The sequence below is a fragment of the Solanum lycopersicum genome, chromosome 12, assembly GCF_036512215.1.
Source record: "Solanum lycopersicum chromosome 12, SLM_r2.1".
Classification (NCBI taxonomy): domain Eukaryota; kingdom Viridiplantae; phylum Streptophyta; class Magnoliopsida; order Solanales; family Solanaceae; genus Solanum; species Solanum lycopersicum.
Window position 1 is genome coordinate 51,689,652 of NC_090811.1, and position 26,961 is coordinate 51,716,612.

General features: G+C 36.2%; 1 protein-coding gene across 1 annotated transcript; it reads left to right on the forward strand.

Moving 5' to 3' along the window:
- Positions 1–1,753: 1,753 nt before the first annotated feature.
- Positions 1,754–20,603, forward strand: LOC101262391 (hexanoyl-CoA synthase-like). Its single transcript, XM_004252196.5, has 15 exons — positions 1,754–1,937; positions 2,056–2,321; positions 2,878–3,007; positions 3,137–3,384; positions 9,045–9,249; positions 10,451–10,491; positions 10,637–10,762; positions 12,772–12,845; positions 15,944–16,164; positions 16,712–16,806; positions 17,099–17,315; positions 19,538–19,663; positions 19,741–19,839; positions 19,993–20,205; positions 20,279–20,603. Exons 2-15 carry the CDS (start codon positions 2,059–2,061, stop codon positions 20,387–20,389), a joined length of 2,169 nt encoding a protein of 722 aa, XP_004252244.1. The 5' UTR covers positions 1,754–1,937; positions 2,056–2,058; the 3' UTR covers positions 20,390–20,603.
- The last annotated feature ends 6,358 nt before the right edge of the window (positions 20,604–26,961 follow it).

The following is a 26,961-nucleotide window of genomic DNA, read 5'->3' on the forward strand; positions in this document are numbered from 1 at the left end:
TTAAATTATATACTAATTTTAATAATAAAAATAACATAGCCGACAATTATTTTTATTTATTAAAACTATCAAATAAAATAATTAAGTGTACAGTATCTAATATTTTCAAGAAAAAAAATAAGAATGGAGGAAATAAGCAGACTTTTTGACTTTTTTACCTGTCAAATCTCATACTTGTATTGAATTTTTTAAATTATAATTATTTTTAAAGAGCGCAACACTTTTGAAGAATCTGAATAAATATATTTTTGTAATTATTTGAAAACCTCCAAATAAGTTTTCTATTTTAATGTATGATCATTATTATTTAGAACTCAATGACTTTTTTAAGTCTGATCGATTTTTAGAGAAAACATGTGTAAAATTACTCCCGAAGAAGTTTGGCAAGTAAAAAGATCAAGAAATTCACATAATTTTCTTGAAAATTTTAGCTTAGATACATTTAATTTTTTATTTGATGGTTTTAACAAATAGAAAATTGACAACTTTGTTATTTTATTATTATAATGAGTATATAATTTAAATAGATCTCAACTATAAATTATTATATAGTACGCATGACATAAATTTATAAGGCTATTGAATATTACTTGACCTAATTATACTTGATTGGATCTTTATCCCTTTTTCTTGTCATTTTTGAAAAATCAAGAAAAAACAATATTTTTGTGTCTATTATATCCTTAGTTTATTTATAAACTTAATGTTGCTTTCTCTGTCACTGTATCATTTTGAAATTTCTAACAGTACTTGTCCGTTTAATGAAATCAATTAATAATTTTACTATTTATTTCTATTAACCTCATCATTAATTATAGTCATTTTCAAAATACATTTTTCAAGATACGGTATTTATTATATTCAAAGTATGATATAATAAAATTATATTTTCTGATTATAATTATTTAAGAATACGTAAACTCAATAATACACAACTATTGTTTGAAAAATGGAAAAAGGCTAAAATTAAAATCACTTCTGAACTATGTAAAATAAACCACTTATACTCTTCATTATATTTTGGAATAAAAAATGTCTCTGTTGTTATTTTAAGAGACCACAAATGTCCTCAAGAGTTAGCACTCCAAATTTTTATTGATGTGGCAAGCCACGCCGGACTAATCCTTCCACCTAAGCATTGTCAACTAAAATTCTCTATAAAAGAACTAGATTTTTAGTGGCGACAACAGTGGCCCCCAAAGCCCAGAAAATTGTCACTAAGAATTTTTAGCATTTAAATTCTAATTTTGTGTTTTTTCTTCATTATTTTTTTAAAAAATAAAAATTATATCAATTTAAGTAGGAGTTTGAAGACACATTATGCTTTATTTTTATGTCATGTATAAATTATAAAATGTACAATGATGCGTTATATAGTAGGAGATTTGAATTAAAAAGTATATTTGATAATTTTTTGTAATAATATTAAATGTTTTTAATATTGATATTACAAGTTATTTATTTTAGAAAATTAGGTTGTAGTAGAATATTAAATATCATACTTTTGTGTTGAGGAAATATGTTTTATTAGCGAATGGTTGTTGGAGCTTTTAGTCACCACTAAAAATCACTTATAATCTTTAGTGATAATATTTAAGATTTTGTGGTGGCTTTGTCGCGTCTAATGGTCAATTTTTTTAGGCGGAGGAATTAGTCCCATGTGATTTGTCATGTTACTAAAATTTGAGGAGTCAATTCTTAAAGGTATTTGTAATCTCTTGAAATATAGGTGAAATATTTCTGATTCCAAAATATAATAAAAAATATAAGTGATGTATTTTTCATAATTCAAAAATAATTTTAACCCTCTCCGTTAGAAAAGGAAAAAATAATCAACAAATTAAATAATATCAATCATTATTCTCTTTAATTGCTGGTAAATATTCGGCAGCAACCAAGACGTTTCCAATCATTCAAATTAAAATAAAGCTTTACAGGTATACAGTAATAGAAGTAGTTTGGTTTCTCTTCATCTAACAACTCTTCATCATTCATCGACAAGCTGTTTGACTCGCCATTTGCTCTAATCTATGTGTAATCAATCTCCGTGTGTAGGTTATGGCTAATCAGAATTACAGAACCTTAGATTCCGTCACCGTCGCCGACGTCGAAGCTCTCGGAATACCCACTGAACTCGCCGGGAAACTTCACGAAGAACTGACACGGATTGTTCGTAATTACGGGTCTGTTACTCCACAAACATGGCACCATATCTCCAAAGAACTACTCACCCCAAACCTTCCTTTCTCTTTCCATCAGATGATGTACTATGGCTGCTACAAGGATTTTGGGCCTGACCCGCCTGCCTGGTTACCCGACCCGTTAGTCCCTCTAACCTTTCTTTGAGTTTTGATTTGATCATTTTTATGGAATATTAATTTGACTATGTTTACACTTCATGATTGCCTGTGCTTTATCTGAATTTGTGACCGACTATGCTTGTGGAGCTCACATAGGCTAAGTTTTATCAATGTACATATGAAAGATGGTGTTATGTTTAAGAATTTGAATTAAAGATGCTTAACTGGATGATAGAAAGACATCTAACTGAAAAATAGTGATAATTTGGGACTAATGGATGAGTGTACCATCATGCTACATGGTATTGTGGGTTTGGTTGTCGAAAGGTGTGTAGGATTTCAAAATATCATGCCAATTTTCCATATTACTTGTATACTTGAATAATGATCTCCACTTCGCTTTGTTCTTATTTTCTGTTGATAAGTGAATAGTGATCCTTTTCCAACTGCTCCTACTGGGTAGATTTTGCATTTGTTTTGTGCAGTGTATGAAAATAATTATAGAGGCATAGAATTCCCCGAACTTAAATTTGTTTGAATTTGTTATGTTATTTTGATTTCATCTTTTCTGGAACAGAAAAACTGCAAGGTTGACGAATATTGGCCAACTTTTGGAAAGACGTGGAATGGAGTTTTTGGGATCAAAATATGACGACCCAATTTCTAGCTTCTCAGATTTTCAGAGATTCTCAGTCTCCGACCAAGAGGTAGGTTAGGTTGAATCTAATTTGAGGTTGAAGTCATTATCATTTGACTTATGTTTTGTTTTTGATGCTAATAAGGAATCATGTGTTTGTTGACTCTCTCGTTTCCTGCTCAATCACTTCTTTTGCTAGGTATTTTGGAAAACCATATTGGAAGAAATGAATATTTCATTTTCAGTTCCCCCTGAATGTATTTTACGTGAGAGTCCATCTCATCCAGGTGGTCAGTGGCTTCCTGGAGCACGAGCGAATCCAGCGAAGAATTGCCTCAGTTTAAGAAAGAGGACTTTAAGTGATGTAGCCATAATATGGCGAAGTGAAGGAAATGATGAAGCACCTGTTGAAAAGATGACCTGTCAGGAGTTACGTGAATCAGTTTGGTAAGATACATCGGTACTGTTAATTATTTTGTCTATGAACTGATGTAGTTCAATTTACAAGGGTTGCTAGATCAGCTTTGATATGATATTATGAAATTATTACATCTTCTCTAAATAAAAGTTGTAGATTTAGGAAGCAGTCAACTACATGAAAATACCACAAACCGCCAATTTTTTGAGCAATAAGATTTAATTTAAAGTTCATCAAGGTGTTGTTTGTTCAATTTTCTATTAGTAACTAGGTCAAAAGAGGGGTGGGGAGGATGAACTAGCAGCGAATCACTAACTTCCTAAATGAATCCAACTTACCTGTTTCATATCTTTTTATATTGTTCTATTCCTTGTGGTTTCATGTATGAGTTACTTTGTTAGAATTATTGGAGAAGGATCGAGTCACAGGATGATGAACAAGGAAATCAAATTCAACTGCCTTTGATTTTCTCTTACTTTTGTTCGAATTCCTAGATCGACCTATTTTTTTGTGTATGAATTCAGCTCATCAAAGGGAAGCCGAAACCTTAGAGTTCATTAAGAGAGAACTCCTATCTCTTGTTTTCTGATAAAAATCTGCGTACGTCTTATTCCTCAAATCCTCCTTTAAATAGGAGTCTTCTTACAGTAATAGGAAGTCTCATGAAACTAGGAAACATAAATCCTATTCTAAACTAATAAGAAAACTACTAATAATATAATTAAATTCTTCCTATTCTAGAATAATAAGAACACTACAAGTGTTATAATTAAATCAAGTTATTTGACTCTCTGTCGCACATATGTCTTGCCCACAAATGCTTCCACAACATTACCCCCCTCATACTGAAAGAGCTTGTCCTCAAGCTCGAACAATGGATAAGCCTGCTTAAAACAGTCTACATCCTCCCAAGTCGCTTCCTCCTCTAGCATACCTGACCATTGTATAAGAATGTCCTTTGTACCACGGTTTAGACGAGCTCGAATGACAGCAGAAGGCAAGGGATCTACTCTTCCATCCTCAAGTGCTGGTAGCTCTGTAATAGGTGGGAGTTGGTCGCCTTTGAATGCCGTCAATAGGGAAACATGAAAAACGTTATGAAGTCGACTGTCATTTGGAAATTTCAACTCATATGCAACCTGTCCAATTCGCCGTAAGATTGGAAATGGACCAAAAAATTTAGGTGACAATTTATTGTTAATGCTCAGCCGCATTGTACGCTGCCTGTAAGGATGTAAACGAAGCAATACAAGTGACCCCGGAGCAAATTCGACGTCACAATGACCCCTATCATAATATTCCTTCATTCGTTGTTGTGCTGCTTGTAACCGAATTCGAATATCACCTAAGATGTGATCACGTTCCAGCAATGCATGTTCAACAGCTTCTACCCTAGTGGTACCAGACTCATATGAAAGCAAACGAGGTGGGTCACGACCATAAGCAACCTTGAAGGGTGTGGTTTGTAATGCCGAATGAAAAGACATGTTATAACAAAATTCTCTCCATGGAACCCAAGCAACCCACTTTCGAGGATAATTACCAACAAAGCAGCGAAGATACATTTCAAAAGTCGACCTCTGTTTGCCCATCAGTTTGTGGGTGGTATGCAGATGAAAATTGTAGTTTAGTATCATTCAAGCGAAAAAGTTCCTTCCAAAAAGTGCTAGTAAAAACCACATCTCTATCACATGTAATAGTTTCAGGTATTCCATGCAAGCTAACAATTTGCTCAAAAAATATCTGAGCCACACAAACAGCTGTGTATGGGTGAGCCAATGGTATGAAATGAGCATATTTTGAGAACCGATCCACTACTATAAACAAGGTTGACTTCCCCCAAGACTTGGGCAATCCATCAATAAAATCCATGGAGATGCCTGACCAGATCTGAGTTGGTAGCTGGAGAGGTTGTAGCAATCATGCCGGACTTAAATGTTCAGATTTACTGCGTTGACACACTGGGCAGGCAGCGACATATGCAACAATGTTTGTTTTCATACCTTTCCAGTAGAAATCCCCACGAATTCGGTGTATCCCTTCATGGGCACTATCATGATAAGCAGAAAGTATAGTAGGTAACAAGGGAGAAGTCTGTAAAAGGTAGATGCGATCTTTAAACAAAAGCAACCCATCTTGAACTTGCCAGTCCAAATTTAATTCTCCTAGCTTGACTTTATCATACAACGCCAACAATTCTGATGATTCTGTAAGCTCCTCCCGGATTGTGTCCAGTAATGTGCTAGAGGGGAGCTAATAGCATTCAAAGAAGGGTCCTCATGTGTCATTCTAGATAGAGCATCCGCAGCTTTATTGAGACAACCAGCCCGGTACTCCACTGTAAAATCATAATCCATGAGTTTACTCAACCAATGTTGTTGAGGTGGTGTAGTCAGCCATTGTTCTAGCAATTATTTCAGGCTGTACTGATCTGTTCTGATAAGGAAAGGGCGCTCCCACAAGTATGGCCGCCAATGTTGTACTGCCTTTGCAAGGCCAATCAACTCCCTCTCATATGCAGCTAATTTTTGGTGACGAGCCGCTAGCTGTCGGCTAAAAAATGCTATGGGCTGACCTTCCTGTTGCATAACAGCCCCTATACCACCTCCTGAAGCATCACATTCTACAGTGAAATTCATAGTAAAATCGGGCAGCCTGAGTACTGGAGCAGAGGATAAGGCTTGCTGAAGCTTCTGGAATGCATCAAGGGTCAGATCGCTCCATTGGAAGGAGTTTTTCTTAAGTAGACCAGTCAGAGGTGCTGCCAGTTGCCCATAGTCACGAATAAATTTGCGGTAGTAACCTGTCAATAACAAGAACCCACGAAGAGGTATAATTGATTGAGGTTGCGACTAATCCAGAATAACTTGTACTTTGCTCCTCTCTACTTCCACACCTGTAACTGAAATAATATGCCCCAAATATGCGACTTGAGTTGTACCAAAGCAACATTTGGACTGTTTCAAATACAACCTGTGTGCGCGCAATAACAAAAAGCTTTACGCACTTGAACCAAATGGTCCTCCCAACAACTGCTATAAAGTAAGATATCATCAAAGAAAACCAACACAAAGAGGCGAAAGAACTCATGAAAGACCTCATTCATCAAAGCTTGGAAAGTAGATGGGGCATTAGTCAGTCCAAACGGCACGACAAGAAACTCAAAGTGCCCGTGATGAGTTCTAAAGGCCGTCTTTTCCACATATACGAAGACATGCGGACTTGATGGTATCCAAAACACAAATCTAGTTTAGTGAAGTACTTGGCCCCATGTAACTCATCTAGTAACTCGTCCACTACTGGAATTGGAAACTTGTCCTTTACTGTTTTGGCATTCAGTTCATGGTAATCAATACAAAGACGCCAAGACCCATCTCTCTTAGATACCAATAACACAGGTGAAGAAAAAGGGGACTTGCTTGGTCGGATCAATCCTTGTTACAACATGTGCTCACATTGCTTCTCAATCTCATCCTTTTGCCGATGAGGGTATCGATAAGGACAAACAACTACAGGGGCTGTTCCGGGCAGCAAACTAATGCGGTGATCACATTGTCTCAATAGTGGTAAACTCTTAGGTTCTTGGAACAGATCATCGAACTCGGTCAAAAGGTATTCCAGTCGCTGCTCATCAGTAATTCCCTTTCCTAGCAGATGCAAAGCCTTCCCACAATACCCTTGTTGTCCCTGAAGCAAAACTGATTTCCCTTCCACCGAAAAACTGATAGTAAGTGCTGCAAAATCCCAAAGTATAGGACCCAAAGACTGTAACCACTTCACTCCCAAAACAAGATCAAATCCACCCAAGGGAATGACATAAAGGTCTACAATAAAGTTATGTTCACCTATCGAAATTGTAACCCCTGTGCAGACCCCCAAGCACTGAACTTTCTCCCCATTAGAAATAGAGATTCTGATGTTGTGCAAGGAAAGAACATCAAGAAGAAGTAGCTGTCGAACTTATAAAATTGTGGGTACTTCCAGAATCAATAAGATTAAGCATGTGATGTCTGTTAATGAGTAATTGCATGTTTGTGCATGCCTTTGACCTGTAATTGCATGAAATTTTCGGGCAGTCATCCGGAACTTCCGGAATTTCGTCATCAATTGAATCATCCAATTCAAACAAAAAGAGTCGTTTACACTGGTGAGTGGCTGAATATTGTTCGTCACAATTATAGCATAATCCCTTAGCTCTTCTCTCTGCCATTTCTACACGAGTTAATCGTTTGAAAAAAGGGGTTTGGTTGCTAGTTTGGATATCCGTCAAGGTAGATGAACCAACTAGACCATTATTAGACTTAGTTGAGCTCAGTGTGCTGCCATGACTCGTCCGAGACGGCTGCCATGCCGCCTTACGAGTGTTACTGACTCTTTGCAGTTGCTGTTTTTGCTCTAAGGCCCTGGCTATACTCATAGCCGTCGATAAGTCAGGTGGTTTAAGCAGTTTTACGTCCAATTTGATTGAATCGTCCAACCCTGCCATAAATATGCCCACGTGCAAGTGTTCGGGAATAAGCTCATCAGCCCTAGCCAACTTTTCTTGAAACTGACGTTGATAAATTTCAACTGTACTAGTTTGTCGAAACGTGACCAGTTCACCCACCGGGTTGCTGCTTTCGGGAGGTCCAAATCGCTGGACACATCGTTTTTGAAAATCTTCCCAACTCATTGTGCCCTTCGCTCGTTTAAGCTGATAGTACCATAATTGCGCTTCTCCTAACAAGTGAAACCCACCAACTCCAACCTTTTCTGCATCTGCTATATGTTGATTTTCAAAAAATTGTTCACAACGATGTGCCCAAATTAATGGGTCGTTAGTGCCATCATTAGGAAAATCCATCTTTGCATATCTTGGTATTGTCGAATTGGAGTTTCCACTACTTGGATGATTCTGATCAGTCGGATGAATTTGCAGTGTATTGCCTCTAGAAGCCGGATTAGTTGATCTACTTGTTGTCGGAGCACTACTGGACTCAGTCCCTTGGGCTGTTAGTTTTGTTGAGCCGATTCCCAAGCTTTAAAGTTGTTCTTGAATAGCTTGGACAATCCTTTCTCCGAGACGTTGTTCCATTGCTGCAAGTTTAGAGTCCATTAGTGTCTTTATTATCACCCGTTCTTCCTGAAACCTGGAAGTGATCTCATCATCCATTATGTTAGGCTCTGATACCAAATTGTTAGAATTATTAGAGAAGGATCGAGTCACAGGACGATGAACAAGGAAATCAAATTCAACTGCCTTTGATTTTCCCTTGCTTTTGTTCGAATTCCTAGATTGACCTATTTTTTTGTGTATGAATTCAGCTCATCAAAGGGAGGCCGAAACCTTAGAGTTCATTAAGAGAGAACTCCTATCTCTTGTTTTCTGATAAAAATCTGCGTACTTCTTATTCCTCAAATCCTCCTTTAAATAGGAGTCTTCTTACCGTAATAGGAAGTCTTATGAAACTAGAAAACATAAATCCTATTCTAAACTAATAGGAAAACTACTACTAATATAATTAAATTCTTCCTAACTCTAGAATAATAAGAACTACAAGCGTTATAATTGAATCAAGTTATTTGACTCTCTGTTGCACATGTCTTGCCCACAAATGCGTCCACAACATACTTCCTTCACTGTGCGTTCAGCCAAGTTATTGAAATCTCTGAATCATAACCTTTCTCACAGTTATAACTGTACTTACAGGGAAGTTGCATATGCTCTTGAAAGCCTGGGTTTGGAGAAAGGATCTGCCATAGCTATAGATATGCCGATGGATGTTAATTCTGTGGTGATCTACTTGGCTATTGTTCTTGCTGGTTATGTAGTTGTGTCCATTGCTGATAGTTTTGCCCCAAGTGAAATTTCAACAAGGCTCATCTTATCAAAAGCAAAAGCAATTTTTACTCAGGTGCTCTATTTATTGATTGAGGATATTCTTTTTAGCTATTGTATCATATATATGTTATCTTTTAAAGTCATTAAAATTTCATTGGATGAATACAAGTTTCTAACTCCTTCCTATGCTAGCAGTTCTACACTAAGAAAAGACAGGGTTGTAAAGGTAGGACCCACACTAGTGCATTGATTTTAATGCATCAGATAACATAGTACTACATTCAAAATCTTATGGTCTCGGATGGTTTTATAGTCAGTCATTCAACAATATATCAGATAATAACCCAAAATTAACAAAGAATTGAGGAAAAAATGTAACTATAGTATGCATTAAAGAAGTGGATACAAATGAGTTCTAAAAAATATTGTGTTTCTATTTTAGATTAAATTAAGCAATATATGAAGATAATATGTGAGACCATATTAGCTGGACAGGAGATGGTTGTAAAGTCATGGGTTAATATCTTCTTAAAATATTTAGATATGATAGTATTGGATATAACCAATTTACGTACAGATGATCAGGAAGATTATGGAGCAGTTGCCTAATCAGTTTATTTTGTTTCATTATTTTAAAATCTTTTTGGAGAATTCAGTTTTTTAAGCATGTAAAGTCCAGTTGATGCGTTGAAATGATGAAAGAACTTCATTTGAGACTCAAAGCTGGTAAACACTTTTTCTTTTATTCTTAAAAAATAATACATATATAAAGAAATGTAGGAATATTTTAAATATTAGCTTCCAGCAAATTTGTTATGGCTTCATTTTTACTACTTCGAAAAAATAAAGCAGTTTGATCGTGGAGAAGTAAATTCTTCATACTCATGAACATTGGGTCTTTTTTGTCTAATTTTCTCTACTAAGGGCATTTGAAGAATTTCCAAAGAGTTCCAGTATTTTACGGACAGGCTTCCAAAAATCTAGTTGGACTAACATTCATGGAAGTATCTACTGCAGAAACACTATTTAATGGCTCTATTATTTGATCATTGCTTCTTATGGACTCCCCTATGATCAAATTGTACTTTAATTTATATTTTATTCCTCAAGTTCAACAAAATTCAAATGGTGAAATTCGGTACAAATCATTATTCCTCATTCTTATTACTCCTTTTGGCATATGCAGCTGCACTCATTTTGCTTCCCATTTGTTTGTTATTACTATTTATTGGTCCTTTTCTTGTTTAATTTCGTTCTGTCAATGATGTGTACAGGATTTTATTCCCCGTGGAGAAAAAAAGATACCCTTGTACAGGTCATCTCTCTCCTCCCTTTCTGCTTCAGACATTATGAACTGTATCGAGGTTCATGCAAGCTTAACCTCTAGCGGCAGTAGTAAATTATGCATTTCCCCTTTTTTCATGTCTTCTCTTTCTTGACTCACTCGTTGAAAACTGCAGTCGAGTTGTTGAAGCTCATTCACCGATGGCAATTGTGATTCCCAATAGAGTCTCCAGCTTGAGCATAGAATTACGTGATGGTGACATCTCTTGGCCTGACTTTTTAGACAGAGTGAAAGATTCCAAGTAAGAACTCCTGCCTCAGAGATTCTTATAATTTTTTTGGTACATGTTTAATCTAGGAAAAGGACAATATAGTGCTTGTTCTTTTTTTTGTCATACTTAATTGTTACCAATGAATTGGGTCAGAGTTTGGAATGTTATATCAACTTCTTCTTTTAAACATTAAGAAGCATGTAAGATGAGTTTTATCCGCATTGCCCTGAGCGAAGAATACAAGGGAAGTAACGGAGAAAGGAAATAAAAACAGAACAATCAGAAACTTACATGATAAATTAACACATGATATTACTACCACCTTTGGGCCTAACTCAATCAGAATGTAGGAAGGACAAGAGCCGGTGCACGACTAAATAAAAAATGTGGCATTGATGGTGTAATTTATCCCCAAGAGGATATTAAAATTTTTAGTGGAGGGGCCAATTGGAATATGTTAAGCCTCGTGACAAGAGGAAGGAAGTAGGTACCCTCAGAATTCTATCTTGATCATTTTGGATGGCTAGATAGGTTTGTTTAGATTTCTTAAAGGATACTAATCTTCAACACATGTTTCATCTTCGTTTGCAACCTCCTAATTGTTTTCTAGTGTTAGAGAGTGGAATCTTCGCACATGACTTAGTTTAGGAAATTTACCATAGGCTTACATCTTTTACATAACCTCAAACATAACTGGGTGGGTGTCACACGTGGAAATTACTTCACCTTAATTTCGTGCAAGAGGTTAGCCCGACGTGATGGCAGTCAAGTCCCACTCAACTTAGCCCCTTTCGCAGCCTATTCTGCTAACGTTCAAGGACGTTTTTCTTTTATATGCCTTAGATTATTTTTCAGACATTAACAGGAAATCAATACATAAACATACGGGCAAACCCAACCTTTATATTTATAATCAAAACAATACAACGGACTCACTCGTTGGAACAACAATTCTGTCCAATTTCGACTTCGACTTCGACTTCGACTTAAGACACAATCACAAGTCGATTGCTGCCTTAGACTTCTTAAAACCTTCACATTTTATTCTAAGTGTCTTGGTGAAATTCCAGACTTGTTCTTAAAACCTTTACATTGCATAGTGTTGTGACACATGTCTAACACTTGTCAAATGCTTAGCCCACTAAAATATAATTTAGTTGACATCCGCAACTGATAAGGCATTTAAAATTTCGAATTAAAACGCTATTACAAGATACAAATGAATCTGGACACAATCGGTTACAAAAATGTAACCGCCGCATGTGCTTGACATGTGACTTGGCTGACTGGATCTCGTCTCTTTGCTGCATGTTTCCTCAATATTTTTGGCTCCAATACAATGTCTAAACATTGTATAGTCATTACCTCATCAAAGTCCACTCGAATCCATCCGCTCATTTTTCATGCCTCCACACTACTTACGCCCTGCCGCTGCCTTGCCTTGGCCATGCTAACTTTTAATCCACTCGTGCCATTCATTGTTTTCTTGCTGCTTTTCATTCATATTTGATTATGCTCTAATTTAGCTCAACTCGATTTTCCCGCATTTGACCAGACCATATGATTTTCATATACCAACGTCGTCCACAACCGATGTCGGCCAGCGCCCAAGTCATGCCATCGGCGGTTGCCTTGCCAACGCCCATGTCATGTCTTGACACTGTCCTACCAACATAATTTGAACCCATTTGACCATGCCAACACTCTGCTCACACAACGTATGATTGATTTCACCCGCATTTTGGCCTTTGACAAAGTCATTCATGCCAACCCTTTGCCACGCCCATGCTTATGTCGAGTTACAGTGGGTTGTCCATTCTTAGCTTGTAATTATGGAGGTATAGAAAAATGTCTCCCTTCTTGTTTTGTAATCTTTTGGAACTTGCTTTGAACAATGGGTAGGGTCAAAGCCTAACCCATACTCCACCTTCTTAGCCTGATTATAAAAAAACAAGTCTACTTTTTTCATCTCTGACTATATGTTCATTTACATAATGTTACACGCATTTCCCATTGAATGCTAGTTGTTTGTAATGCAGGGGACTTGAGTTTGTTGCTGTTGAACAACCTATTGATGCATTTACGAACATTCTGTTCTCATCTGGCACAACAGGTGTAGTAAGAGTAAAACTTATGTACAATTCTTTCATGCCAATATGCATTTTGATTTTTGTTTGAACTGCATGTCACTTCCAAAATATTAAAGTTGGGGATATCATCACTTCGTGAAAATAGGATCGGGATTCTTTTTTTTTTTTTTTAAAGAAAGAAACAGGATCAAGATTCTATAGCAAGGACAATCTAGATTCTGAAAGGAAGTGGAAGGCAATAATGACTTAACTCATAGCATTGGACTATTGGAGAAGTTACTTGCCCTAGTCTACTGTGGTTTAAGATGGTACAATAATGAGGTAGACGAGTGCAGAGATTGAGGCATACTTGTTAAGATGATAATGTGAAGTGGAGGTGTAAATAAGAGAGAGCTCGACTTGAATTCCCTCTAGGCATTGGAGTCCTGTAAAAATCTGGTTACTTGAATAAACAAGAAAATTACGCGGAAGCAAAAGTACAAAGAATAAACACCTTAATTGAAAGATATGTGAAATTTGAGATAAATCCCCAAATTTCAAGATTAAGTGCTAGGAACCCTAAATGATCTTAATATTCAAATTAGGTGATTAAAACTAAATATGATACTAATATAGTTAATTCAAAAACTTTGATCAAAAAGTGATCTAGACTCTTATTTCGGTGAAATTAGAGACAACAATTAGTGTAAGACTAATTACCTTCTTTAATTTACTTAAGCAGAAACCAAATATATTAAGTTAATCATTAATTCTACCTCTTAAAGAATCTTCTTTATCAAATCCATAGTCACCACACACAAGTGTAAAGAAGAGAAATGTCTCAAATAGTATTAATCGTGGCTTTTGAAAATAACAAAATCCAAGGAGAAATCTATCCCAAGTAGCGTGGGATTCAGATCCTACTTTTATGGTAATAATAACTAGGAAACTTCAAACTAGAATTTTTTTTAAAATAGGAAACATTGAACTAGGAAAACATGTCAAAAGATGTCAGACATTTTCCTATAAATTAGCTTGTCAAGAGAAGAGAAAGAAGTGGCAAAATTCCACAAAAGTTCCACACGACTTCAACAATTTTTTTGTATGAAATTTCAGCTCTCTTTTATGCTCCTGTTTTGGGATCCATGTGGACCCTCATCTTGGCCTTAATGTAGCCCCAATCATTTGGATTTTGGACTCAAACTTGGACAATTAAATGTATGTTGCACATAGTCAACTTCTTGTTATCTTGGGTCATTCTTGGAATTTTCTTCCACGATAAACATCTTGAGTGTTCATTAAACCAATCAACTTTAATGTAGGTGTTCCATTGTGGCTGCTATCAGGTTTAGATGACTATGTTTACGTGTTCTAAGAAAGAAAGAAAATCAATACCTGATTACGATAGGAATAACAAAAGCAACCTACTATATTTCATATATTCTAGAATATTCACTAGGATTCTAACACTCCCGCTTAAGTCAGTGCATACAAAATGTATGTTTCAAGCTTGCTATGTATAAAACTTGCTCTGAGATTGGCTAAAAACTGTGAATATGTCAATAAGCTGATCATTTTACCACAAGAACTTTGTGACAATATCTGTTGAGAGTACCGTCTCTTTGACATATTGACAGTCAATCTCTGTGTTTGGTCCTCTCATGAAACACTGAATTAGGTGCAATGTGAAGTGCAACCTCCTTAGTGCACACAAGTTGCATTGCTTTAAGCTACCCATATTTTGACGCTTTCTGTAGTTTCTTGATCCATATCACATGTCACCATTGCCATAGACCGATGTTAGGCTTCTGCACTTGATCTAACAACAACATTTTATTTTTCTTTTCCATGATGCCAAACTTCTCCAAACTAGAACACAGTATCCAAAAGTGGACTGTTTGTCAGAGGGTAACCCTGTGCAGTCTGCATTTGTATATTCAACAATTTCTCATGTTCTTGGTCTTCGTAAAGTAGTCCTGTCCATGCATCGGCGCTTGAGCAGATCTCGTTGGAATCTGGACTGGCTCTGGTTTGCGTACGAGGGCTTGTCGGATGGAAGGCGGCAACAGACCTAGCTTGGTTTTGCTTGTGATGGTGGTGTTTTGACCGCAACCCTATGAAAACGTAATTCTCTTCAGACATTTGCGAAAAGTTGCCGGAAGATTTCTGAGTTTGGAAGCCTTCAAGGCTTTGATAACATATGAAGTGAGAGAAAATAAGAAAGAACCCGACTTGTTTTTTCCCTCAAGCTATTGGAGTTTAAATAATTAGGTTAACATGTTCTAAAAACATAAGTAGATCAGTACCTAATTACAACAGGATTCAACAAAAATAAATAAATAAATTAAGCTACCTACTATATTTATATATATTCTAGAATATTCACAATGAATCTAACAATAGTATCATTTTGAAGAAAGAAAACAAGGAAGTTCACTTAAGGTTCATGTCTCACTGTAGCATCATTAAACTGGGGCCTCTCACGTGAACAACACTATAAAGAGGGAAAATAGTACTTTGGAATGGATAGTGTAAGGAAGGCCTGATGCACGCTTATATTTGAAAAATTACCCTAACCTAACAAGAAAGCTCCCATGATTGTAGAGCATCCACATGTTTCTCCAGTCAAGAACTGCAAAACAACTCTTTGCTAAGGCTGCTTGTACTACTAAAAATCTAGAATATTTTGGGTCAAGAGTGATATGCAGGTGGTTGTGCCAAGTTGGAAGTGAGATCTGAGTGTTTGTATAATTGTGCTTGCAGGGGTGGTTTACATGATGTTGGATTCCATTTCTGTGATTCTTGGGTTTCCAAGGGAATTGCCTGTCTTGTTTCTGTTTTGGTACTGATACTTCCCTTTCTTTTTTGAGGGAAGGTTGAGAGGGGGGTGAGTGGGTGTAGAATCCTTTTTTTCATAATAAATTAAGGGTTGAAGAAATCACATCAATATTTACATTCACATATAGATATCCTCTTTCTAAACAAGAATGGATAATTTAGTAGTCAAGTCAACTGTCGAACTGAATTGGCAGTGCACAATATCCTCGTTATGTTTACCAATTGATTTTCAAGAATTCATTGTATTGGTAAGGCAAATGAAGCAGTTGAAGAAATGGTCACACTAAAATCCTAAATGGTCCAGGAGATCCGAAGGCAATTCCATGGACTCTCCTCACACCTTTCAAGGCGGCTGCTGATGGGTGGTGCCATATGGATATCAAAAATGGCGATGTTGTTGCTTGGCCCACTAATCTTGGGTGGATGATGGGACCTTGGCTCGTTTATGCTGCATTGTTGAATGGGGCATCCATTGCCTTGTATAATGGATCTCCCCTTGGTTCTGGCTTTGCTAAGTTTGTACAGGTTAATTTCTTTCATTGTTATTCTTCCTTGGTCTCCTTTTTCGTGTTGAATGACTTGGTAAAATCACTCTGTATCACAATTATATACATTTGAGATAATTGTGTCAGCTAATATCTTGTTGCTTTGTCATCTTCTAATCTGGTGTATTTTCTTGTTGTAAGCTAGGGAAGGTATCTATTTATTTTAGTCTTTTGAACTTAACTTTTATCTCTTCCTACTTGCATTAGCCTTGCAATTATACTTTGGGTGGACTATCAGAAAACTAAACAGGCTAAGTTTCTTAATTCCAAAATTTTATTGAAAAGGAAAAAAATGATGGATGGAAAGAGAACACTCTATTGTATGTACAGTTTTACAATTTTACAATTTTATTGCTAAGCCTGTGGTGCTCACCGACCCAACAGAAGTGAACTATTCGAGGCATCACAATCTCTGATAGATATGGTATTTTAGAATCTTTTATTCATCGCAAACCTACATTGTTTAAATGTTGAATACCTTTAGTTATTTATGCTCATGAAAAATCTCCCCTTTGCAAATTAACCAGGATGCTAAAGTAACTATGCTTGGGGTGATTCCAAGTATCGTGAGGACTTGGAAAGCAAAAAATTCTCCTGATGGCTATGATTGGTCAACCATCCGGTAGTTTCTAAGCAACTCTCTCATTATGTTTTTATTTCACGAAGAGCTCTATTGGTATCTTCGTTCTTGTTTTACTTATATTTCTTTATCTCCTTGCCTGTTATTTCCTTCCAAATTGACTGAAATTGCGTGGCAAGCTTGCACATGTTTGATTCATGAATTTATATTTCAAATACTGATATTATATGAAAACAATATTTTTCCTACATATATGCACATCAAAATGAATTCTGCTCAAGACTATTTTTCCTTTCCCTTTCTTGGGCTTAATGTAGTTCATACATGATCCTAGTTGCTTTGGCTCCACTGGTGAGGCATCTAGCGTGGATGAATATCTTTGGCTAATGGGAAGAGCTGAATATAAACCGATAATGGAGTATTGCGGTGGTACAGAGATTGGTGGCTCCTTTGTCTCTGGGTCAATGTTGCAGCCCCAGTCTTTAGCCGCTTTCAGCACAGCAGTCATGGGATGTAGTCTTCATATTCTTGGCGATGATGGGTTTCCTATAGTAAGCACGATACAACCTTATATTTGGAACATCAATAGTATTTGCTAGAGCAAACTGCATTTAATATCATGTCACACATTTTATGCTTGCCTATTAAGTTCTTCTTAAGCTAGTGAGAGTTGAGTGTTTACCAAATGTGATCAGGTCTGAGCATTTGATGTAATCGACAATAACAAGAAATTTAGAGGATAGAAATTGAATTTAGGCAAAGGAAATTCAACCAAGTAGACAATAACTAGATTGAAAGGCCACAAAATCGACCTGCTACACTAAATCCTAGCACCTAAGCTAAGAACCCATCAAGAAGATAATAGCCAAATCTCTTTGCTTCCTCGCAAAGTTGGAACTGATCCAATAGATACGCTGACTCCCCTACCAAGTTCATACATCAATATAATCTAACTCTACTAAATTGAGAATGTAGGGTATTAATACTACGGCTCAATAGAAGCTAATGAAGTCTAAAATATCTACAACTAGTGATTAGAAATACTATGAGACTGAAAAAGGGAAGTTGGAAACATTGAGGTTATTCTCGCGATTGCATCTGTCGGGGTGCAATCATGGTCCAGTCTTGGGTCAACTTCCTCTCGATAGTGGACTCTAAGGCGCAATTGCGGACCTTGTCAAAGTCAGCACCTTCAGCTTAAGCAGACATCTTGTCACAATCTCAGATTTCTGTTAGGACTGGTTTATCCACAATAGGGGAACAATATCTGCAGACAAGTCATGATCCAAATACTGGAGATTTGATGGCACCTATCTAACCCATTGATAGGTAAACAACCCAAAACACATAATCATAAGTCGAAGCACAAATATGAGAAAATATTAAATAAATCTGAAATAATGCATAATTCAGCCTTTCTCATAAAATTCATAAGAAAAATGCAGAAATAGATACAGACTACCCAAAATCTGATGTCCTAGTACAAGCCTCTGCGAACCATGGAGTAAAATCTTGATCTAGACAATATTGGAAATAAAAACAACATAAAAGAAAGTAATTATAGAAGAGGAGATCTAGAAGTTGCAGATCAGTCAAGCAACTACCGAAAAGTTTGGGGTGAAAGCTCAATCTGCTACCAATCACCGACCATTGGAACTCGGCTCAGAACCTGCACACAATGGTGCCGAAGAAAGAAAGGGTGAGTGCAAAATCCACGAGTACTCAAGAACATGGTCGATCGACCCACATTTGAAGCGATGACGAGGGTCGGCCCTAAACTGCCCTGTTCCTCTATCTTTCACCTATACAACTCATTTTAAGGAAAACACATGCGGACTTAAAAGCTAATGCCAACAACAATCACATAGAGATCAAGTCCAAGTAATCTGAGATCACAGTCTAGTTAAGACAAGAGTAAGTAAGCCACTTTCACAATGCCAATCACGTTCACCCGATATCAATGCCATATAAAGATGAATGAGATGATGTTTGCATATATGCACATGCCTCCCACCTGGCCAAAATTAGAACCTGTATACCCGCTGCCATACTATGTATATCTAATTCCATTCTGACCCTCATCTTCATTGAATGTTGATTTCGGTCAAACTTCCCATCCTTCCAAAAATTCATTCAACCACCTCGTGAACCCCCCCCCCCCTCCCCAAGACCACAAATAGCGCATTGGAGCTACATGAAGGAGTAAAATAGTTAAAATGTACAGAAATCACAAAATGACTGTGAGAGTCGTTATAGGACATGGTACTCTGCACCAGATAATTCTGATGCTGCATCAGCACTCCCAAAAGCTTTCTGGGATCCAATTTGAGATTTTCCTTTCTTCAGCTTCACTTCTCCATATCGACCCATAGATTCCATCTTCATGAACAAGCCTTTAAGGTACGTGAACTCCCTTTTCTTGGCTTGTAGTAATGGCTTGACAAAGCTTGGCCTCATCAGGTTTTGCCAAGACTATATAAGGAGACAACGTAGTTCCCTCATCAAATGCAGGGAACTTAATATCCCCTCTGCCTGCATGCCTATGACTGGATATCCAGTGCGTGGACATGGATAGTATAAATAAGGTCGACTGGGTGAACCAAGAATAGGAATAGGCCTGATTTTGATATCATGTTAAAAAAATGAAACTCGAGTCTCAATCAATCCCATAGTCTAGCTCATGACGAGAGAATTTCCCATAACCAGTAGGGAGACAGTAGCTCATTCTCTCCACTCTTTGGGACATTTTAGATATTATTTTTCTTTTGTTTAGCCATCAGATGTTCCTGGGAATGGTGAATTGGCCCTTGGTCCTCTCATGTTTGGAGCTTCAAGTACACTGCTGAACGCGGACCATAATGAGATCTACTTCAAAGGAATGCCTGTTTTGAATGGAAAGGTAATGCATATTATTATCCTGTAGTCTAAGCTATTTCAGTTTTACTAATATCTTGTTTGGCACCATTTGTATCGCAGGTTCTAAGAAGACACGGGGATGTTTTTGAACGTACGTCCAAAGGATATTACCATGCACATGGCCGTGCAGATGATACAATGAACCTAGGGGGTATAAAGGTCTGCATGTAGCCTCGAAATTGAATCCGAAAGTATCTGTTTAGTATTAAGATCCCTGTAAACTATGCATATGAATGGGCATTGAGTTGCCAGGCATTCCACTTATACTGGATTGTTTCCTTTCCTAAGAGTTCTGCTATTCTGTTTTGTCAGGTGAGTTCACTTGAGATTGAGCGCATATGCAATGTAGTAGATGAAAATATACTAGAGACAGCAGCAGTTGGAGTACCACCTGCTGCTGGTGGGCCTGAGAAGTTGGTAATTGCAGTCGTGTTCAAGGATTCAGATAACTTGGAGCAAAAGTTGGTCAATTTGTTGATTTCTTTCAACACAGCTTTGCAGAGGAAGTTGAACCCATTGTTCAAGGTATATCATAGGCCTGAAAGGTTGCATGTTCGTTAGGATATATTGTCTCATCTAAATACAACAATATGTGCAGGTTTCGAGTATTGTTCCTCTCCCTTCCCTTCCAAGAACAGCAACAAATAAAGTCATGAGAAGGGTATTGAGGCAGCAGTTTTCTCAAGCAGATCAAGGTTCCAGACTGTGATCTATATTATTCCCAATGAAGAGACTTTATGTAATAATATAACATAGTAATATGATTCAAATTTTCTTTATTCTATAACAAATCTCACAATGTACAAACTGCAATTCAAGAAGTTGATCCATAGATTTATTGTATTGTATTGTATTGTAACATGTACTTTACATGTGAATTGGAAGCATTATACTGAATGAAGTAATCATTTTTGCATTCCAAAGTGGGGATTATAGGCTTTTACCCATCTGAGTTTCAGAGCCAGTTGAATACCTAAAAGTTAGAACTACAATAAGCAATTACTGAAGATGGAAACCCAGGATAAGCTTGGGGCTAGTCTAAACGCTTACCCCATGGAAAACTCCAACTTGTAAAAGAACCAGTCAAGAAGCAAACAATTCTGAACTAATCATTTCAAGAATAATAAAACTTTAGAAAACAGTCATAACAAGTTCCTAATTCAATTGCTAGGTCCCTGCGGGTTAAGAACTGACTCAACAAATAAAAATGAACAAAATGGGGTTTGACTATAGAAGGTGGCAAAGTCATATAACTTCGTTATACCATAGGATGGGTTCTATAGCGACCTTTTGCTTAAGTCAGTATTCCACCTGATCTTGGTCATAACTCAGAATATTCGATCAAGAGAACTCCAAGTGTAATTTTTTCAAGACTTGGTTTTTCTCTCAAGTGATTTCAATCCATTCTTTTTAACTGCAAGTCATTTTCTTCATAGAATCAAAGGGTGAGTTCTTTGTGGAACTTTATGAGTTGAACCACAGGTTAATTATTATTGGGGCAGAATTTAAAATTAGGGTATTTGTGCATGATTTACATTCTTTTTAATATATATTTATTATTATTATTATTATTATTATTATTATTATTATTATTATTATTATTATTATTATTGAATTTGATTTTTCTAGCATGAAATTGTTAACCTTAGCTTAAATTTCAATATTGGGGAAACTAGAAAGTAGAAATTCCATAAAAATGGGTTCTTGAGCATATGAACTGCTCTAGAGAGGTTAATGGGACAAACTTCATGAATGAGATTGAGTCGATGAGTTGATCATGAAAACCTATGGTGTGATGAAACAACCTATTTGACCTTCTAAAAAGGTAGAATTAGGTCGGTTTGAATATTCATGACGTTTGTCTAAGTAAATATGGTATTAAATGCCCTTATACATTGTAGGGAAAATTGTATATAATAGCAAACTAATAACCTAAAATAAATGAAATAGATAGGGTTTGATTTAATTGTGCTCCATAGCAAAACGTTAGCTAAAATTTGCCAGCGTCTCTCTCCCAGAAATCTCGCTCTCCACTCTCCATTCTCGCTCGCCTCTCTCGCTTTATACACAGAAGTGTATAATTTTGTTTCTGTTTTGTATAAAGCGAGAGAAAATTGTATATACACATGCAAAAAAATATATCTTCGTGTTATACACTTAATTATACAATTTACAAACATTTTACTTCAAATATTGCAAAGAAAAAGGCCAACGAATTATACAATTGCAGGGAAATATAATTTTCTCTAGCTTTATACAACAGAAGTTTATATATTGTGTTTCTGTTTTTATATTAAGCGAGAGAAAAACATATATCTTCTTGCTATACGCTTATAATTATGCATTATACATACATTTTAATTCGATTCAACTGTATGCAAAACAAATTTTATAAAAATATTGCAGAGAAATAGGGAGTGAATTATACAATTGTGCATTATACAATCGCAGTGAAATGAGATAGCAAATTATACAATTGCAGCGAAATAGGTCAGCGAATTATACAATTTAGGCCAGCGAATTATACAATTTTGGCCAGCGAATTATACAATTGTATATGTATAGCGAATTATACAGTTTTATGTTTGCTATGGAGCGCAATTATGCAAACTTTGCTATAACATACAAATATGAATTTTTTGTTTGGCTATATGTGAAAGTTGCCCTTTAAAAATCACTCTCTCAAGTCATATTTAATGAGCGAATTGAGCGGGTCGATGACAAATGAGCCTAAATTGTTGGCACTATACAATGTAGGGCAACACAATCATATATAGGTCAAAAAGTAGTTATCGAATCTGAATTGTATTTTGTAAAAATTGCACATAAATTTGATCAACACATACCTTTCTTATTAAATCTAGTGGATCATTGTTAATTTTTTGGTGTACCTAAAAAAGGTTATTATTAGTGATAAAAATAATAATTGCTTCAATTTACCAAATGAAATTCTACTCAGACAATTCAGAATGATTTGGATCTTGGAAATCGAGTAGATACGAGCAGAACTTAAGGTGATGGAGTTCTTGGGAGACCTATAAAAGTATCACAATATCTGAGGTCAAATAATCTATATTAGATGCAGCAAGTCATCATTTGTGGAATTGGGAATTGTAATCACAAATCTTTAAATGAGGTCCCCCTACATGTCGAAAAATCTGTACATCAAGCCAAGGAAATTGTAGTTTCAATTGCTATGAATACGTGTGAGGACGTTGATGGCTAATTAGCAATAATGCTAGTGTTGGGATTTATGCAGTTTTAATTATTGAAAAAGAAAGAAGAAACACGTTGAAAATAAAGGAATGAATAATTTTAGCTTCACGAGAAACCCCACGAAAATAAAAATCTGATGAATCGAAGAGAAAGAATCAATGATTTTGATTTGAAGAAGGAGTCTAAAGAGACAAGTAGTTTTAATTGAAGAAGGAGTCTCACTTAAAGTAGGACTCTTCAAGTTACCGCTGAATTGAAGTGTTGGAGTTCGACTACAATACAAAAGAATCAACGAATGTAATTTGAAGAAGAAGTCCAAAGAATCTAGGAGTTTGAATTGAATAAGGAGTCATACTTGAAGTAGAACTCTAAGTCAACCCAAGAGAGTTCAAGTCAATAAGGAGTTTGAAGTGAACAATAACTCTATGAAAACTTATGCTTAAATAGAAGTGAAGAATACTTGTGCACTTACAGAGCAAAAATAACAATTGAGAAATTGACTTCACAAGTGCTACCAATGAACTGAAGGAACACATATAAGGAACACACTGGAAAACGTGACCTTTTACAAAGTTTATGTGTTAGGATTTTGTTTTTGTGAATGAGTCTTGATGTAATCTTAGTTCAGTGAGTTATAAAACTGAATTAGGAGTGTTTTCTTTGGGATATTATAACTCGAAGAGTTGGGAACACATACCTTGGGAGGTTTGTGTCGAAGGTTAGGAATTAGAGTTAGTTCTAGGATTACAAGAGGTGTAGTTCAAATCCATAACTTGAAGTTAAGGTAGGTTGCAAAGTTTGTAGTCTATCCTTTGAGGAGACTCGTAGTTGATTTAGTGAAGTTAGTGTTAAATCCTGTAAGGGTACATGTCGTGGTTTTTACACCTTTTGAGCCGGGTGTTTCCACTTAAAAATATTGTGTTTTTACTTACTGTCCTTGCTGCTTTGTTGAAATACGTTAGAAAACTTGTTTCACACTTAGAAAAAAATTAAAATAAGTTAATTACTAGGTCGTGTAGAATATCAATTAGACAAGGATTTGAACAAATAGAGAGGAACTTGCAGCAAAGAGTACTGTAAGATGAGAGGCTTCATAAGTTGGGAATTGTCCAAGAACAGAGTTTGTGACTTTTTAGCTTCAAGGTTAGGCTAAGCAGTGGTGGAGAGAATGTGGAATGCAGATCTTCAACCTCACCCCCACTCACTTGGACCTAATTTCATGCTTTGTTCTTGAAAAATTATGTTCCCCGAAAGATTAATTCATGACTTTAGAGCAAGGTGGTATGTTTGTGGCTGCTTATGAGGCTAAATTTCATGCTCTGTTGAGATATTCTACGAAATTGGTGACTACTGAGGATGAAAGGATCCGCCTATTTTTTAAGGGACTAAATTCTAAGTTGCAGGTATGGTTTGTTCACATGACCTCTGTAGGAAAGAGCTTCAATGAGGTAACGAATTTTGTGAAGAAAGGGGAAAGAGTGAGGCAAGACGGTCATGCTAAGGTATTGGCTAAGAAACCAAATAGTTTAGGTAACTTTCAAGGTTCTTACTCTATAGGTTCAGGGAGGCCGAACCAGCCAATTCAGTCTGCTAGGCCCGCTTTTATAGGGAATTACTCGGGAAATCCACCACATAATTTGATTCAGGAAATCTAGGAAGCCGCACCTTCGGCGGGCAGCAGGTCATCTTATGATAACACTTTTTATGACTGTGGAGAAGCTATACATATGAAGAGAGATTGTTCCACTGGTGGTGCATGATGGATTCCGCGCAGCAGTAGACTAGAGCATGGTACCCACATAAATTGTATTAATAGTCGAGGGCGTCAACAAGGTGGATGAGGAGGAAATCAGTGAGGCTGTGGAGGTAGGGGAAATAGTAACGAAGGCAGAGGTATAGTGAAGCCAAGTAGGGAAGTCGCCTGTCATGAAGAAAAAGCTCAGTGTTATGCCTTTCTGGGCAAGAACGAGGCAGTCTTCTGATGCAGTGATCACAAGTACTATTCTTCTCTGTGACGAGATGGCTAATGTGTTATCCATCCAAGTTCTACTTATTATTATGTGTCTGTACGATTTACCTATGAGTTTAACATGAATTTTGATATAATTGGTTCCCACATCCATGTTTCTTCCTCAATTGGAGAGTCGGACATAGTCAGCCATGTTTATCATTCTAGTCCTACCTTATTTATGGGTTAGAGACTTTGGCTAATTTGGTGATTTGGATATGTTTGATTTTGATATAATTTACGCATGACTTGCTGTCCCCTATTATGTTGCAATGTTACACATTTATAATACTGAAGTAAGTAAGATTATTCAAGAACGTAAGGCTTCCATGGCACTCAAATCCAATTTAGCTATAAAGCAACCCATAATCACTTTGAAACCTCAAATCACAAGGTCCCTACCCAATATTTGAAGTAACTTCAAGGTGAATCTTGACATCTCATTTTGTCCAAAGGGAATGACAAAATTTGGTGAAAGGTATGTCATCACTTCCTCAAGCTAATCTCACAAATAATTTGATAATTTGAAAGGAAAATCAGGGGGAGAGGAGTGCTCCTAGGTAGGCTGATTTGGTTGATGAAGAAGTGCAGGTCTTTCCTCCTCTTTTGAATGGAAATCAATTCACAAGCCATATTTCCTTAAAGTGTGATTGCAAGAAGAATGAAGTAGAGGCCTTAGCATCTTAAGTTTATACCACTAATGCTTATGCTATTTATTAGGGCAAGGATTCTTTTGATGAGGATGAGGAAAATAATATACTAGACGAATGTTTTGATAAAGTGGATAGGGATGGGGATATGTCACCTAGGCATCATAGAAGTGGAAGTAACAAATGAAAAAGAAAGACATAGTAGGTAACATACATAGTTGGGATGGTAAAGTGACCGGAGAGTTTGTTCCAAGGCAACTACCTATGTGACTGACAAAAAAAAATAATCATATGAAAGTGACAAAATATTTAAAAATATACAATAAACCCAACAAAAAGTGATGAATTATCAAGTATTTTTGGGCAGATTTGAAGAAGAAGACAAGAAGAAAATCATCCTGGTTACATTAGACGGGCAACCTATTTTTCTTATTAATACATTTGTGAAAGGAAGGTTGAGGTTAACAACACAACTTTCTTCTTGAATTCTTTATTTTTTGCATTATTTTAGTTTCCTCATTTGTGATATCATCATAGAGTATGTAACTAACTCAATGATGGTAGTAGAATACCTCGTTCTATCTAATTTTTATTTACTTCATGCTTGTTAATAAGTAGAGGCTCATAACCTTATTAGGATTGGTAAGATAAGGCTTAACTCTCCTTGCTTGTACTTACCCCAATTGAGGATTTTTGTATTTTTTATATTAATAAACACCACTAGACAGAGTGTCTAGTGGTATATTAAAAAGATTAATAAAAGGGATATGTTGTATTGTATTTGGTTGAATACAATATTTGGATGGATTGTATTGTTCTTCGTTATTACATTATGTGATACATACCAAATATTGAATGATTAACCTACAAGAAAAGTATGCTACAAGGTAGAGCTACTATAAAAATATACTAAGAATAAAATAAACATATGCTACAAAGAAAAAAAATAAGATTATTAACTTATAAGTAAAGACGAATAAGAAGAAATATTAATATTATGACATGATCATACCAAATTGTCCATTACATGAATTTGAATTTATGTCTTTATCTAAGAATTATGTCAAGCCCCAAGTCTACACCCTAGGCGGGACTGGCACTCGAAGACCATTGTTGGCCTCAAGCGGACCCTTGGTCTGACTTACCTACTCAGCGGAAGACTTAAACACAACAGATAACTCAAATAAATAACTTAAAATTAATACTTATCCAAAATGACAATATAAGTCTTAATCATTTACAAGTAAAATGAAAAGACTAAAGAAACTAACACTATCTGTCTATGAAGCCTGTAAATAAAGAGGGATGCTAGGAAATGACCCCCTATTATCCTAACAACTGAAAACTAAAATCAATAAATGTATGATAAATATGTTCTCCGTAATGAAGTGATCATGACGAGAGGAT

Excerpts from the sequence above, each read along its gene's own strand:
- LOC101262391 (XM_004252196.5), top strand. The coding sequence starts at position 2,059 with ATGGCTAATCAGAATTACAGAACCTTAGATTCCGTCACCGTCGCCGAC. Across the intron at positions 3,008-3,136 it reads TCTCAGTCTCCGACCAAGAG|GTATTTTGGAAAACCATATT; the intron begins GTAGGTTAGGTT and ends TTCTTTTGCTAG. Across the intron at positions 19,840-19,992 it reads TGAACCTAGGGGGTATAAAG|GTGAGTTCACTTGAGATTGA; the intron begins GTCTGCATGTAG and ends CTGTTTTGTCAG.